A 15345-nucleotide genomic window follows, 5' to 3' on the forward strand; every position below is an offset into this window, starting at 1 on the left:
AATTAGTTCATTAAGCAGAATAAGAAGATATCAAGGCTTCTTCGGTTCGCTGCTAACATGAACCTGATTTCATCCGTTCTGTAAAAAAAAAAAAAAAAAAAAAATACCCGGTGCAAATTAGCCGGGGCACCTTGCATTATAACTGTTGTGCGGGCCAATAACGCAATAAATGACTCGCACATAAAAGCACTCCTGCGCCTAAAGACGACTGTGGCCAGTCCGAACACAAACAGTAGACTCTACGTTGCTCATAGAACGCGCACGTTGCGCCTGTATATAAGTGCGAAACCAGTGGGATCTAAAAACGTTTTTGAGGCATCCAGAAACGCTTAATAACCATTAGTGCTCGCCTTGGTGGCGTTCTCTTAGTGCGCGATGTACCTTCGCCAACGAAACAAACAAACAAGCAAAAGAACCCTGAGACCGTTTCGGTAGTGAGGCGCCTATAGCTTTGCGCGCTCCGCTGAGCTGACGGGAGCGTTTCTGGTCCCTTCGTTGAGGCCAGAATCACGGAGGCGGTGCCAGACGCTGGATGCAACGAGGCACCACGCCTGCAACATGCAGGCCAATGGAAGAAAAAAAAAACGAACAAAAAAACGAGGGAAGAAAGATTGCGAAAGCTACGCGCTAGCAACAGCGAAATAAAGCATCGCAAGTGGGAGCGCAATCGTATTAACGGCTTCCTCGAAGGCCAGCGGACCGGAGCGGCGAAATTGTTCTGATTCGGCAAGCGCGAGGTCTGAAAGGGGAAAAAACGAGGAAATCAGATTCTCGCGAAAGTGCGGGGCACGGGCGAACGTGCATCGGCGCTGACCTTTCCTATTTCGTTTAGGTTAAGCGGCACTGACGGGGCACTTTCTCTTCTATACACTCAGTCTCCTTGTCATTTTTTTTTCTGTCTCTTTATTGGACAAAAATTTCTACGATGGTTTCGGTTTTACGAACAATCAAAGAAACCGCAGCGTTAGGCGGACGAGGAAAACGTATACGTCGCCGTAGGCGCTTGCGAATACTTGCGCACCGTTTTTTCGAAGTCTGGTCGCGCCAGAACTTTTGATTTTCGTTTCTATTCTTCTCGTTCTCGCCTTTTCACGTATAGCTAGCTTTCCATTCTGGGAGTCGCCGGCGGCCGATATATGCTAAGGCACGTGCGATAGACTACCGTCTCTCGAAGTCTAGCTGGAACTGACAGCATGAATTTTTCTATTCTCTGCTCTTCGACGACCATCCATTGCAGTGCACGAAGCTTCTCGTTCCTGCACATTGGACAGTTTAGCGCCGCTTACACGCCACCGATTCCACGCGCTGAGGCGCTGTCGGGAACTGCGTAGATTTCGCACTTGGTAAGCGCCTCTTCCCGAGACGTGAGCGAAGCTCTATCAGCTAGTTTGCAAAGCGACCAAGAAGCCCAGTAGACTCGTTCCCAGGCTTCATCCAACCAGCTTGATAAGCAGAGCGAGGGAAGCGATCTTCGTTCCGCTGCCTATAGCTTAGCGGGAACGCTAGTGCTAAGTTTGGGAACGCTATTGCTAAATTTATAGCGTATGCCGGGCTGAGCGGAGTGGACGGCAAACGCTCAGCTAAAGTACACTATTGACGGTACAGGAGCCATTTAGATAAAGGTGGTCTCCAGAAAGGTGAACTGGTGCGAAATTTAATTTTATGCGTTGCTGGTTTTGTCACGATGGTGGAAAACACCAGCAACCTCTGCGTGCAACGCGTGTATAAGATGGGCTAACCGCTACCGCGGACAGCCGCTGTTGTATGCGAACCCCATATCACGGCACGCTCGGGCCTTCCTGGCCCGGAACCACGGACCGCCCTGTTTCTAGCTCCGATTACTCCACTGCCCCTTGGGAGCCCTGGAGATCCTGCACCGCCCGCTTCATTATAATCTCAAGTGTTCTCCTGAGGCCTCCATTTGCCTGTGACCTATAAACTGGAGCAGTAGTTGTAAAGAAAATCAAATCCTCGCCCGGAGGCAGGAACGGTTCTGGAAGAGTGGCACCGCCAACTTGTGACGCCGAGTGTATGCGCAAGCCGAACGTATACAGTGACTCGCAAGAGCAAACGGATATCACAACAGAAAATACATCAGCTCTTATACCCGCCGCTGCAGATGCCGCATCAGCAACGACAGTTGCAGCAGCCACGTGACCGGACCTCCGACAGAACACGGTCGTGCTCCCGGGTCGAAGGTGAGGGCGCCTCCGAGTGCGCTGCGCTGTAGCGAGGCGCTCTGAAAAAAATTAGCTGAATTTCAAACGTTCGGTTTCGACAGTCCGAATGTAAAGCACGCCTATACGGAGCGCTCAAAAACCAACCAGGCGAATATAACCCATGACGAAAGCAAAGTTAAATGCACTGGTAAAAAATACGGCCATTGATCGTCCCCTCGAGCTGGCTCCACTATAGAGGTGCGTATGCTCGGCTCCGTTTCTTGTTGAACGACCTTGTGAAACTCCGGCGCCCTGTGAAGCCTATGCAGGCATTCGACGAGATTGGTTTTCGGCACTGCAAGCGGGGTTTCCGCAGCGATGCAGGAAGGTTGGTGATCGAGTGGCACTCAATATAGCGCCTTGTGCCTAAACGGAGAAGTGTTGCGATACCATACACTTTGGTATCGGAGCACCACGTCCATTGAACAAGTTTATTTTCACACAAAAAACTTGCACTAAAAACTAAAATGCTAAACTAAAAGAACTTACACGCGCGACAAGAAATAATAAAGGGCGCGTGAGGGAGACAGTGACAGATCTCAACTTCGAAGTCTGTCAAGGTTTAAGGGAAAAAAAAAAAAGGCGCTCGGTAGCACTCATGTGAAGACTCCCCACCACGCCTTGAACAACAATATTCTACTCACGAAGTCAGACAAATACAAGTAAAATTGGTGGATGCATAAAGTCGCAATCGTTTAAAAATGCTGAAAATAGTTTTATCACAGCATGTGGACACAAAATGTAGCAACAACGAATGTATGCATTACATTAACTACCGGCGATAAGTCAGACATGAAACAGCACGAACGTACAGCTATTGAAACATACAATAAAAAGACTCATGGTAAGAAAGCGCGAGTCATCTTGAATGAGAGAATCACAGTTTGCAGACATCACAGCCTGGCGGTAAAGATGTGCTGTGCTGCCTCGTAATGAGGTTTCCGTAACGAATTCTGGCGATGAATTCCTCACGTTCACGTGCCGAGCTGTATTCAGCCCGATGCATTGCGTGGCCACTGGAGTTCGTGCCTCGTGCAGTGGTCGAAGTTAGTTGCTGGGATGTGCTGTTGAAGGAGACTGCGAAAAGTGCGCATACTTTACTCATTGGCGAAAGCGCTTTGAATTACACAAACAAGGGCGCAGAGCCACCAAATGAGATGGGCAAGAAGCCTTCGCTGTTCGGGCAGCAAGTACACAGCTGTATTTGCTCAGTGTATGGTTTCCTCCCAAACAACGCGATTGTAAATGCCATGTTGAACCTGCTTGAACAGAATAGTCACGGAAAACACTCAACCAGTTCGGAGAATGCTGAGATCAGGGAGCGAAAATGATGGAAAGGAGTCTAATCACGGGTGTTCACTTGCTTACACAATCACCGAGGGTAAGTTGACTAGAAGAATCATTCAAGGGCGTCTTGACCAGGGGCCTGCAACACTCGCTGCCCGTAGTAAACGACCACGTTGAGCTGTCAGTCATGAAACAGCAGTGAAGCAGGAACTGCACGCTCGTCGGCAAGCTCCAGTCGCGTACGGTGACACCGGAGCCTCGAAACAAAGCGTAAAACTTTACGTGCGATTGCTGAAGTGCTCGCGCTTAATTTCACGGTGCTGCCCGGGCCTTCACTCGGCCTCGTACGCCGATTTCCAGACGTCGGCGAGGCACACGGATGAGTGAAACCGGTAGAAGAGCATGAGCGGCACCGTGGTGTGCTCGATGAAGACCCAGGATCGTAGACCGAAATAGCGCGTGCCCGTGAAGAGCTTGCCGACGGCCTTGCTCTCGAAAGTGTACACGATCCACATGGTGATGTTGACCACGATCAAAAAGGACACGATCTCTCGGCCGGGCTTCTTGTAGCGCAAGGAGGGGCTGTTGCTGCACCGCCGCAATGCGTCGATGATGAGTGGCGTCTGTGTTACCACTTGAACAACTGAGAAGAGCTGCACAAACGAGAGAAAGGAAGCGTTACATGCTGGCATGCTTCGCGTTACTGTTTATGGTCACAGATCAAATGGAATTTTCGGAAACAGTTGCACCCTATATATGCCCACTTTATCCCATAGCTAACTGTACAATGGCGCGCACGTCGCAAAAAGAAACGTTTGTTACTTTTTGGTTCTTGCAATCGGCGCGTTATCTTACAAAGTCAGCGTAGACTATGAATCTCGTGACTTTCGCACTTCACTTGTCGCAAACAGTGCGCACATTTAGATTAGGTCTCTCTGTGGCGCCACTGAGTCAATAAACATCTTGGATGACCATAGGGAGTCCTATAATTTTCTGGTTCTCTGGGACAGCTGTAGGCGAAATGCGAAAACACCCCTGTCCTTAGATTTCATCATCATCATCATCATCAGCCTGGTTACGCCCACTGCAGGGCAAAGGCTTCTCCCATACTTCTCCAACTACCCCGGTCATGTACTAATTGTGGCCATGTTGTCCCTGCAAACTTCTGAATCTCATCCGCCCACCTAACTTTCTGCCGCCCCCTGCTACGCTTCCCTTCCCTTGGAATACAGCCCGTAACCCTTAATGACCATCGGTTATCTTCCCTCCTTATTACATGTCCTGCCCATGCACCCCCATTTCTTTTTCTTGATTTCAACTAAGATGTCATTAACTCCCATTTGTTCCCTCACCCAATCTATTTTCTTATCCCTTAACGTTACACCCATCATTTTTCTTTCCATGGCTCGTTGCGTCGTCCTCAATTTAACTAGAACCCTTTTCGTAAGACTCCCGGTTTCTGCCCCGTACGTGAGTACTGGTAAGACACAGCTGTTATAAACTTTTCTCTTGAGGGATAATGGCAACCTGCTGTTCATGATCTGAGAATGCCTGTCAAACGCGCTCCAGCCCATTCTTATTCTTCTGATTATTTCAGTCTCATGATCCGGATCCGCGGTAACTACCTGTCCTAAGTAGATATATTCCCTTACCACTTCCAGTGCCTCGCTACCTATCGTAAACTGCTGTTCTTTTCCGAGACTGTTAAACATTACTTTAGTTTTCTGCAGATTAATTTTAGATATTTAATTTTAGAACGTGCACCTTAGATTTAGGTGCACGGTAAAGGACCCCTGGTGGCCCAAATTATTCTGGAGTCCGTAACTAGGGCGTGCCTCATAATCAGAGCGTAATCTTGACACTTAAAACCCCATAATATATTTTTTTTCGGGGGGGGGGGGAGCTACAGAGCTAGTTCGTGTGATGAACATTTACGTTTTTAGCGCCACAAATGAGACAAGGACACAGTAACAAGACAGGACAAGTGCTTTGTCTCCGCCATGTTCTTTATTTTTGGCGCAAAAGTACGAAAGTTGACCTCATGTTTCATTTGTTTACGCTTCTTGCACTGTTGTTACCTAAGCTATGACAGTAAGCTAGACAGACAACTTTTACGACAGGCAGTCACGACATTGAAGACGACCTTTTCGTGCAGCAGCTCGTTTTAAGATAGCGAACTCGCGGTAAACCTATGGACATCTTTCGAGCAGCCACTCACCTGCAGCGTCATGCGCACGTAGCTGCCGCCCACCTCCAGCTCGGCGATGACGACCAGAGTCGCGTGGGCGAAGAAGAACGGGATGGGAATGCACAAGAGGAAGTCATCGAGCATCGTGATGGGGTGGCTGTTCACATCCAGGGTGGCCACACGGCCGTAGGCCAGCAGGCAGGCAAAGAACGCCAGCGCTACGAGCACACCCTCCTGGCCAAGGTAGACGGCCACGCCAGTATTGCTGTACCTACACACAGAATAATAGCTTTGGCATGCTCGTTGAAAGAAGTTGGGATCGGAACGCTGACGCGCAGCAACTGTTGGCCATCAGCACCATTTAGAAACAAGTTGAGCCTGTCACTACTGATGTTTACAGCGACAAAGGGTACAAGCAGTCGCAGAATGGTACCTGTCTGAAAAGCATCTCTGCAACTTGTGCTCTGCGTGTATGCTGCTCTTCAATTTAATTGAACGAGATTGTTGGTGATTAAATGTATATATATGTAACGTGAAACAGTATGGATGTGAAAACTTAGTTTAGTCATCACAACGATTAGGAACAGGAGTACTTATCAGCCGATCCTCACAAAATTAATGTCTGCTTGTTAGCGGCAAGCAACTACACGACACACGGCAAACACAAATGCTTCGGGATAGCTGTCTCTACCGAGGCCTACCATGCCACATTTCTACAAAAAGGGGGATGCAGAATCGCAGGAACATGCTGAGTTCAATACGGCAAAAAATTATTCCAGAAGCGGCCATTTAAGCCCACAATACGACTGCGGTATACGCGGAGAAGTCAAACAATGTCATTGAACTCCTTTGGTTCGGGCTTGGCTACAGTCGCGCTACATCCTGCCACATCTGTTTTCTCAGAACAGAATAGCGCCGCACCTGTTTTCGAGCAGCGCAACGTAGAAGATGATCATGACCACGACAGAGCCGAGTAGCACGACGAAGCCAGCGAACAGGCCGCGGTTGGCCGAGTGACAGTCGGCATTGATGATTAGGTTGTTCTCGGAGACCTCCTGGGTCACCGCACTGCAAGCCTCGGCGGCGGGATCGTGGCGGCAGTACTTGTGCGCGGACGTGCCCACGTTCTGGAGCACGATGAACCAGACTCCGGCGAGCACCAAGTTGAACTCAATAGCGAACGGGTACAGGTACGGCATGGGCCGGATGTACGCCGGCGAGAACAGGTCGGCCACGGCGCAGCTCCAGTTGCTCTCGAACTCGGGCCGCTCGGATAAGTATAACTGGGATTCTGCATGTGTACACAAGAATATGGATGAAGACATCTATTTCCTCTGTAGATGCAATATACGCAGCGTGAATAAACCGCTGCCTTTGACAGCTTATTCGTTCGTTGCACGTTTCGTATTTACAAATACCAACTAAACCAGTGTGTTTCCATTTGTTTGTGAAGTTTCCAATCAACGTACTTCTTGTCTATGGGTTGAAAAGTAAGGCGCTAAAGAATAAAACTGAAGAGAGTGCAATGAGCAATAGAAATGATGGGTGCAACGTTAGGACTTGAGGCGGATTAGAAAATAAAGTTGGCACACTGGCAAATAACATTTTTTTTTGATCAGGGCATACTGTCTATAATCGTCGGACACAGCAGTACTGCGTGCTATGACACTAGTGTGCACAAATACAAAATACGAAGCAAAGAAAAACGCAGTTGGGGCAGTGGAAACTCGGGTAAAATGAATGGGTTAGGAGGCCAGCAATTATAGCATGACGTGCACATCTGAACACGTGGCGAAAGGTTCATGCAAGGCCCCGCCGGCCATGACTCCTTCGCAGCAGGAATATTAAGAAACGCACCTGCGAAGCTGGTGTTACTTTGAAGGGCGACGACGGGGTTGTAAGCTTTGCCCTTGAGAGCCTTGACGACATCTCCGTAGGCGTCGTTGACGACGGTTCGGAACCAAAAAGTCAGCGTGGTTGCAAAGCAGTGCATGATGCCAAATTTGGCCAGTGTGACCCATCGGTTGATTACAATCTGAAATGGCAAAAAATAAAGAAATAAAAACGGTGTTTGTAACGAAGATCGAGGTGGTCAGGTCACATTAGCATAACGCTGGCGACATGAACAACAAAAGTGTGAAATGCTTTCAGAAAGCAGCAGAGAAGAGAAGCCGTGTTTCAATGTAGTTAATGGTATACCCAAGAGAGGTAAAGAGAGGCTACCCTCGTAATGATATCGAGAGGGGAGAGAGGCAGATATGGTGTTGGATAATAAAAAGCGAGAAATATCATCTTGGCGCTGCGTTGTGGAAACAAAAATGGTGGACACGGCAACATGCACACATATTTTGGAATTATGAGAAGTTGTTTGAGCCAGTCTCCGCACATTATCTGCTGAGGTTTAACGTGCTAGTGCGTCATTAGCAGTGTTATTGTTGAAACGACGTCGACTGCATCTGTTGCTAATGTTTATGCACAACTTCGTCCAAATAAATAACAGCGACAATTAAGACGTCGAGGAACACTCCCCGAACATTCAACATAATACGCGCAAACCTAAACATAACTTTTGCTACATTTCATTTAAATTTCGCGACTATGTAAAAACAGCAAGAGCAAAGGAATCTTTCATGCAGAAAGAGGTCGTTCATATTCACCCCTCAAAGCCCAACGTATCATTTTATGCGTTTAATTGTAGATAGCTCAGCAAATTGCTAATCAAGTAAGCAATTGTAGGGTTAAACAATTTATGTAGGGCTAAAGTTTGCAGTTTGCGTTTTGACCAAGCCTGCATGGTTCTTTCAATCACGAGGCACTGCGCAATTAATCGTGGTCTATTCGGGTGAGCTATGAACAGATAGATTCTGAGCGGCCATAAAACAAATTTTGAACTATTTTTACGGGTTTAGATGCATTACGGCAAGAGGGTATACTGACGTTCGAGTACTTGAAGAGGAAGTAAAGCTGGTAGAAGGAGAAGAGCGGCCTCAGTGAGTGAACCAGAAGCAGGGCGATGTCGGTGCACACTTCACCGGCGTGCATCCATGCAATGATCTCTTGGCCAAGAAGCAGACCCTCGTGAATGAGGTGGCCGCAGCAGAACACTGCAACAAGCAACATAAGAAAAGGTTCTGGGTTTTCACGGGCGAAAACCACGATATGATAGTGAGGCACGCCGTATGGCGGACTCGGAATTAATTTCGACCACCTGGAGTTTCTTTAACGTGCGCCCATCGCATGGTACAGGGGAATTTTTTTCTATTTTGCGCCCATGAAAATGCGTCCGCCGCGGCCGGGATTTCATCCCGCGCCGTCGGGCTTCGCAGCGCAAGGCCAAGGACCCTACGTCACCATGCATGGCGGATAGCAAGCAATGCAGTACCATCGAATGCTCCTATAATGTCACGTGAAAAAAAAATTAAGAATACAAATACGATTACAAAATTAATATGACATAATTTGGCTCTTGCACAAGTACATTTCAGAGAGACAGAGAGCAAAAAGCAAGGGAAAGACAGGGAGGTTAACCACAGGATATATCCGGTTGGCCACCATGAACCGGGGAAGGGGGAACGGATGCGAGATATGAAGAAAAAGAAGAGAAGAACAGAAAAGCCTGCCAAAGATACAAGGAGCTGGTGGGACAGTGACCTGCAGCTGCGGGAACGCTATTTTCAAAGTTACAATAAACAGCAGGCAAACCAGAAAGCAAGGAAAAAAGAAACAATACCGAGCACACGAGTGAATGTCATGTTTTTTGCTCGCTAGGCCTAGATAACATACACGCGCCGCGATTATGCCGGCATACGCGAAGACCGCCCAGATAAGCGAACTTCAAGCACTCGGAAAACGAGTTTGAGGAAGGAATAAGCGGCGCCTGTGCAGCGACGCTTGTATTCTCTCGTTGCTTCATTCATTTAACTGGTATTGCCGGAAGATATACGTCGGCGGTTTGAATAAAACCGATAAGCGTGGAATGATGGAGGTCAGCGACAAATGGAGCTGACCAAGCTTTCTGCCTCAGAATGGCGAGCAGTGAAATTGCCTCCGAGGTTTAAAATATGATTCCATTTATCGAGAGAGAGAGAGAGAGAGAGAGAGAGAGAGAGAGAGAGAGAGAGAGAGAGTGTGCAGGATAGGCAGGGAAGTTAACCAGACTTAGTCCAGTTTGCTACATTACACGTGGGGAGTGTGTGCGTGCGTGTGCGCATTTATTTATTTATTTATTTATTTATTTATAAATACACCACAGGTTCCAGAAGGAACATGGAGTGATGGGAGAGGAAGTGCAACAAAATTACATAAAGCTCAAAGAGGAACAAATGAACGTTGTTAATGACTATAAAAATTCTATACATTACTTAACACACAATTTTACAAGTGAGTACCGATTCTCGCGGAATGTTTCATGGTTAGTGATGTAGACAAGGTTACCAGGAAGATCATTCGTGAGTGCAGTGGCTTGTGACAACGCTGAGGAATTAAAAGCTTTGGTTCTACCAAACATTCGCTTGAGGCTGAGACGATTATGAAAACGCCTAGAAGTACATAGTGGGGTTAGTAATCGACACAAGGACGAATCACAGTGCTTGTGCTTTACATTATCCGCTCCGTATTACTAGCTTTGCTCAGTCTCGCAAAGAGAATGCAAGGCTATTAACGAAGAAAGCTCCCGATTTCGCCACATCACACCGAAAGAACAAAGAGTTCGATCGAAAGAGCAAAGCGTTCACGCCTTGCAAAGCAAAGCGAGCAGACGTGCCTGTCATGCCGGCCTTGAGGTAGAAGCTTCCGCTGTGTCGTCCCGTGAGGTACGTGTACCCGTTCGGCTGGCCCATGTGGCAGCCCTTCCAGTCCATCGCGTCTGCCGTGCCCACGGACTCGGCGTCGCCGGTGCAGCTGCTGCCGGCGCAGCTGCTGCCTCGCCCGCACGGCGCAGTCGGCCGGCGAGAGCGGCGTGCATCGTGCCACGTCAGGTCCGCGTGCAGAAACACCAGCCAAGCCAGGCCGACCACGCACACCACGCAGGCGAACGCCTGCGCAGCGTCGTCGGCAACGCTTTTAGCTCTTAACAACCAGGAGCCTGCTGCATGACTCGCGCGGCAGCCTTGCAAATGCTTGCCGTGCGCCTTTGCAAATGCTTGCAAAGGCGCCTCCATCTGGCACTTATAGTGGTCTTCTTCTAGCGCTGCCATTTTGTGTGGGCTGTCGGTAAAAGCATCGCGACGTCGCAGCACTGAGGGATCAGGCTTCGTGCATTCTAGCGAGTCTACATCATTGTAGGGAGTCTACTAAAACCCCTACTACAAGCTGAAATGAATAAAATTCGCGTACGTTACCTAACATACCCAACTTTACAGTACCCAACGTCATCTTTTTCTTTCATCAGGCTTTGAATTGAAGTAGCGTACGCATCCTTTTTCTTTTTTACTTGCATACGTTCCCGAATATAAGCAATGAATTTTACTTAACTCTTTCAGCGTAAGATGTTGAGAGCTCACGCAAAAGGTCAAATTATAATGGCTTGACGAGGTCTGCGCCCCCATTTGTACAGCCTTGACGCGCATGACGACGATACGTTAAGTAAGGATGCATTGCTTATATTCGGGAGCGTATACAGGTAAAAAAAAAAAAGAGTGCGTACGCTACTTCAGTTCAGAGCCTGCTGAATGAAAAAAAGATGACGTTGGGTACAGTAAAGCTGGGCATATTGGGTAACATATACGCAAATACAACTGCACAGGTAATGCGATATATATATATTATGGTTTTTAGTGCGAAACTACGCCATTAACGAACAAATCGAGAAATACGTGCCACGTAAACGTAAATATAACAAACTAAAAAGGGACAGAGAGAGAGAAAGAAAATATTCAGCACTGTAAGAGAAAAGTGGCAACCGCACTATAATAACCTAGCAATTACATACACAATGTTCGTAAATTGATCCCGTCCTGCTCTTTGGCGCTGTTTCTGCTCAAGTCATGAACCAACCAGCTCAATTGTGTAGGCTTCTGCTGTCCGTAAGTGTTTCGAAGAGATGTTAAAAAGAAATTCTTTAGAAAAATCATTACCAGCGTGAGTAAGCAAAATTTTTTCAGCCGTTATTTATAGTTGTTACTGGTGCTGTCAACCTTCCATGGCTCTGGATAGTGAGTATTTTAAGCCACCACGTTCCTTTCTGATCGAACTATTCAGCTAAAGGGTCATCCTATTTGAAAGAAGGAATTTGTAGTGTTTACGTAAAGTGAAATGATGGCGCGACTGCGCGCAAAACTTTTTTAGCAAAGCTACTGCCAGGTTTAGATTAGGCGAATGACTCATTAGACGAGCGATTCATTCTTTTTTGCAAAACATGCAATTTGTTAACTTTCTCAGACGCTGTGTTGGCCCAAACGACAGCGCCATAGTTTAATGTGAATGCGAACAGCGCCTTATGCAGTAAGAGGCTTACGGATGCCGGAAAAGACTAGGCATTGTTGCAAACGGAATGAGTAACGCGACAAAGCTGAAATAGGTGTACACATTTAATAACATACTGCAGTTACGCCGCTTGGCAAACCGAGAAAAAGTAAAAAAAAAAAAAAAACTGAACAGACGGTTGAAAGCAAGCCGTAATCAACACGAGACACCGGCAAGCCAGCGAGACTTATCGCGTTCAGGATTTCGTCACTGCACACTTTACGACGAAAACATCGACCTATAATAGCGCGTTGTTATGGCCCTGTACCTTCCAGCATTGTGTTATGGAAACATTGCTGCGACGGGTTTTCCAGACGGGAACGTAAGGCGTTGACGAAAGGGGGCAAGAGTGCGCGTTAATTGTTCTCCCCAGCGCAGCGTTATCTGGACTGATTATGGGCATGCAAAGGTCAGCTGCGTCCCGGAGTGAGAACAAAACGCAATGAAAACAAACCGCTCAAATTTCTGCTGCAGCTCATTTCACGTAAACCGCGACAGGTGTCGTGCAACACACTGACAGAAATGTTTCGCGGCAGATAGCGTTGTGAACCGACAGGTAGCTGGGAATCACGGCGCACTGGACTAGACTATAGCAGATAGCGATTGCACTTTGTGCCCCTTCTGAGCGTACAAGGTCAATTTACATGGTCGCGAAGGCGACGCTGAAAGGCGGTTCCGAACCAATGAGCAGCGACATCAATTATGGTCGCGTAACTGAATGAGTTAGTGAGTCAGTGAATAAACTTTATTGCAGGTCCGGCGAGGACGCGAACTCGTCGCGCACCCGGCTAGTCCCACGTCGGGACCGGCAGGTCTAGCCCACCGGCCCGGTCGCGGGCACGCCGGACGGCAAGGATTTGCTTTTCTAGAGCGGGGCTACGCAGTAGTGAGTCCTCCTCCTCCTTGATGAACTTGGGGTATGTCGACCCGCACTCCCAGAGCATGTGAGGTAGAGTGGAGGTCCGGCCGCAGTACGGGCAGGCGTCGTCGCGATACACGTTGGGGCAAGCCTCGTGGAGAGCGGACAGACAGGGATATGTGCTGGTCTGTAGAAGCCTAAGCGAAACGGCTTGCGCCCTATTCAACTTGGGGTGAGGGGGTGGAAAGACCCTTCTGGACATGTAGAAATACTTGATAATCTCGTTGTGAGTAGCGGGAGCGTCCCTGTGACCGTAGAGAGGAGGGGAGTCAATGCTCCTTATAGAGGAAGCGCGGTCGGTGAAGTCACGCGCAGCCTCGTGAGCAGACTCATTGAGGTTCGGGGGAGAACCCTCGACCGACCCTACGTGAGCGGGAAACCAGTGAATTGAATGGTTTGTGAGAGCATGTGGACTCGTGCCGTTAAGAAGACGAACAGCTTCCTTGGCGATGCAATCTTTCTGAAAAGCCCTAACTGCCGTTTTGGAATCACTATAGATTTCGGACCGACGACCGTCTAGCAGGGCGAGGGCGATGGTGACTTGCTCGGCGACTCCGGGGTCTGAAGTGCGAATCGAGGCGCTATTGGAAATCTTGCCGCTCGAGTCGACCACAACGACGGCAAAGGTCTTCCCGTCACTGTACTCCGCGGCGTCGACGAAGCTTGCTCTAATGTCGTGTTGCTTTATCTGTTTGAGGATGGCTACTGCTCTGGCCTTGCGTCTGCCCTCGTTGTGGACGGGATGGACGTTTCGGGACGCAGGGGCCACTACGAACTTGTCACGAATGCGCCTAGAGATCGGGGTACTGACCATTCAGAGAGAGAGAAAGAGAGAGAAGGGAAGACTGAAAGGCAGGGAGGTTAACCAGACTGAGTCCAGTTTGCTACCCTACACGTGGGGAGGGGAATGGGGAGTGAAAGAGGGAGAGAGAGAACTTAGGTGTAGGATGTCTATAGTCGGGCACTCAAGTCTGTTGCCCTCAGGTAGCGAAAAAAGCGCTCGAACTGCTTTCTGGGCCAATGAGCTGTGAGGCCAGGCTCCCAAGATCTTCGCTTCCGTTCAGAATTCCGCAGGGTGGTAACCCAGCTCTTCGAGGATGCGTTTACCTGCCGCTGTGGTGGTCAGGCGACTGAGTTGCGCGCGTTCTTGGGCTTCGGCAATCTCCTCGGTGGTGTTACGTACCTCCAGCTTCAAGAGATCCTCGGTATGGGTCCTGATGGGTACCCCAAGAGCCCTCTTGACTACTTTGCGGATGAGAACTTTCAGCTTGTCTAGCTCCGCTCTGAGCCAGTTGTGCATAGAAATTGTGTACGTAAGTGGCAGAGTACGAAGGCATTGATCAGCCTGAGAAGATTGTTTTCCTTCATGCCTCGATGCCGGTTTGCGATTCTGCGAACGAGGCTGAAAGTGTTGTCCGTCTTTGGGATGATCTTGCGGAGAGCAGTTCCGCTGCCGCCGTTGAATTCGACAAACATGCCCAGGACCCGAATAACGTCGACCTTCGGTATCACCCCCCCCCCCCCCCCCACCCCGTCACAAGTGCGAAGTCTGATGCTGCTTTCGGAGAATGGCTTCCAATCTTTGGGTCTGCCTCCCTTCTCTCTTCTTTAAAGCAGGAGCTCCGACTTGGCGGGGGAGCATCGAAGTCCGGTGGGGCGGAGATACTCCTCGATCACGTCGATCGCCTCCTGCATGGCTTCTTCGACTCTGCCCTCGCAGCCGCCGGAGCACCATATGGTGATGTCATCGGCGTAGATAGTGTGCTTGCCGTCCTTGACGCGGGCCACCCTCTCGGAAAGACCAATCATACAGATGTTAAACAGTGTTGGGGAGATGACGGCTCCCTGAGGAGTGCCCCACCCTCCGAGAGGCACATCTTCGGAGCGGAAGTCTCCAATGCGAAGCTCGGCCTTCCTTTCAGCTAGAAAAGAGCTGACGTAGCTGTGGAATCTGGAATCGAGACCCAGGTCTGAAATGGTCTTGACGATGAAGGTGTGGAGCACGTTGTCGAAAGCCTTCTCGAGGTCCAGACCGAGCAGAGCCTTGACGTCTCTGGAACAGCCATCCACAATCTGATGCTTGATTAGTTTCATGGCATCCTGCGTTGAGAGTCCGGCGCGGAAGTCGAGCATGTTGTACGTGTAAACCTCGTTGTCTTCGAGGTACCCGTTAAGCCTGTTGAGGACGACACGTTCCATGACCTTGCCGACGCAGGAGGCCAGAGGAATCGGCCTCAAGTTCTCGATGTTCGGGGCCTTGCCGGGCTTGG

General features: G+C 49.1%; 1 protein-coding gene across 1 annotated transcript in view; it reads right to left on the bottom strand.

The window, feature by feature from the left end:
* Window positions 1–2572: 2572 nt before the first annotated feature.
* LOC142579248 (proton channel OtopLc-like) overlaps window positions 2573–15345 on the bottom strand; it is a 29442-nt gene continuing 16669 nt past the window's right edge. Inside the window, exons 4-9 of the mRNA XM_075689268.1 lie at window positions 10457–10730; window positions 8632–8798; window positions 7552–7729; window positions 6616–6985; window positions 5725–5965; window positions 2573–4159 (exon numbers count right to left, since the gene is read on the bottom strand). Of these exons, the coding sequence (XP_075545383.1) occupies window positions 3839–4159; window positions 5725–5965; window positions 6616–6985; window positions 7552–7729; window positions 8632–8798; window positions 10457–10730 (1551 nt within the window). The 3' untranslated portion in view covers window positions 2573–3838. The remainder of the gene's footprint in view (window positions 4160–5724; window positions 5966–6615; window positions 6986–7551; window positions 7730–8631; window positions 8799–10456; window positions 10731–15345) is intronic.

This window comes from Dermacentor variabilis, chromosome 4 (genome assembly GCF_050947875.1).
Source record: "Dermacentor variabilis isolate Ectoservices chromosome 4, ASM5094787v1, whole genome shotgun sequence".
NCBI classification, from domain to species: domain Eukaryota; kingdom Metazoa; phylum Arthropoda; class Arachnida; order Ixodida; family Ixodidae; genus Dermacentor; species Dermacentor variabilis.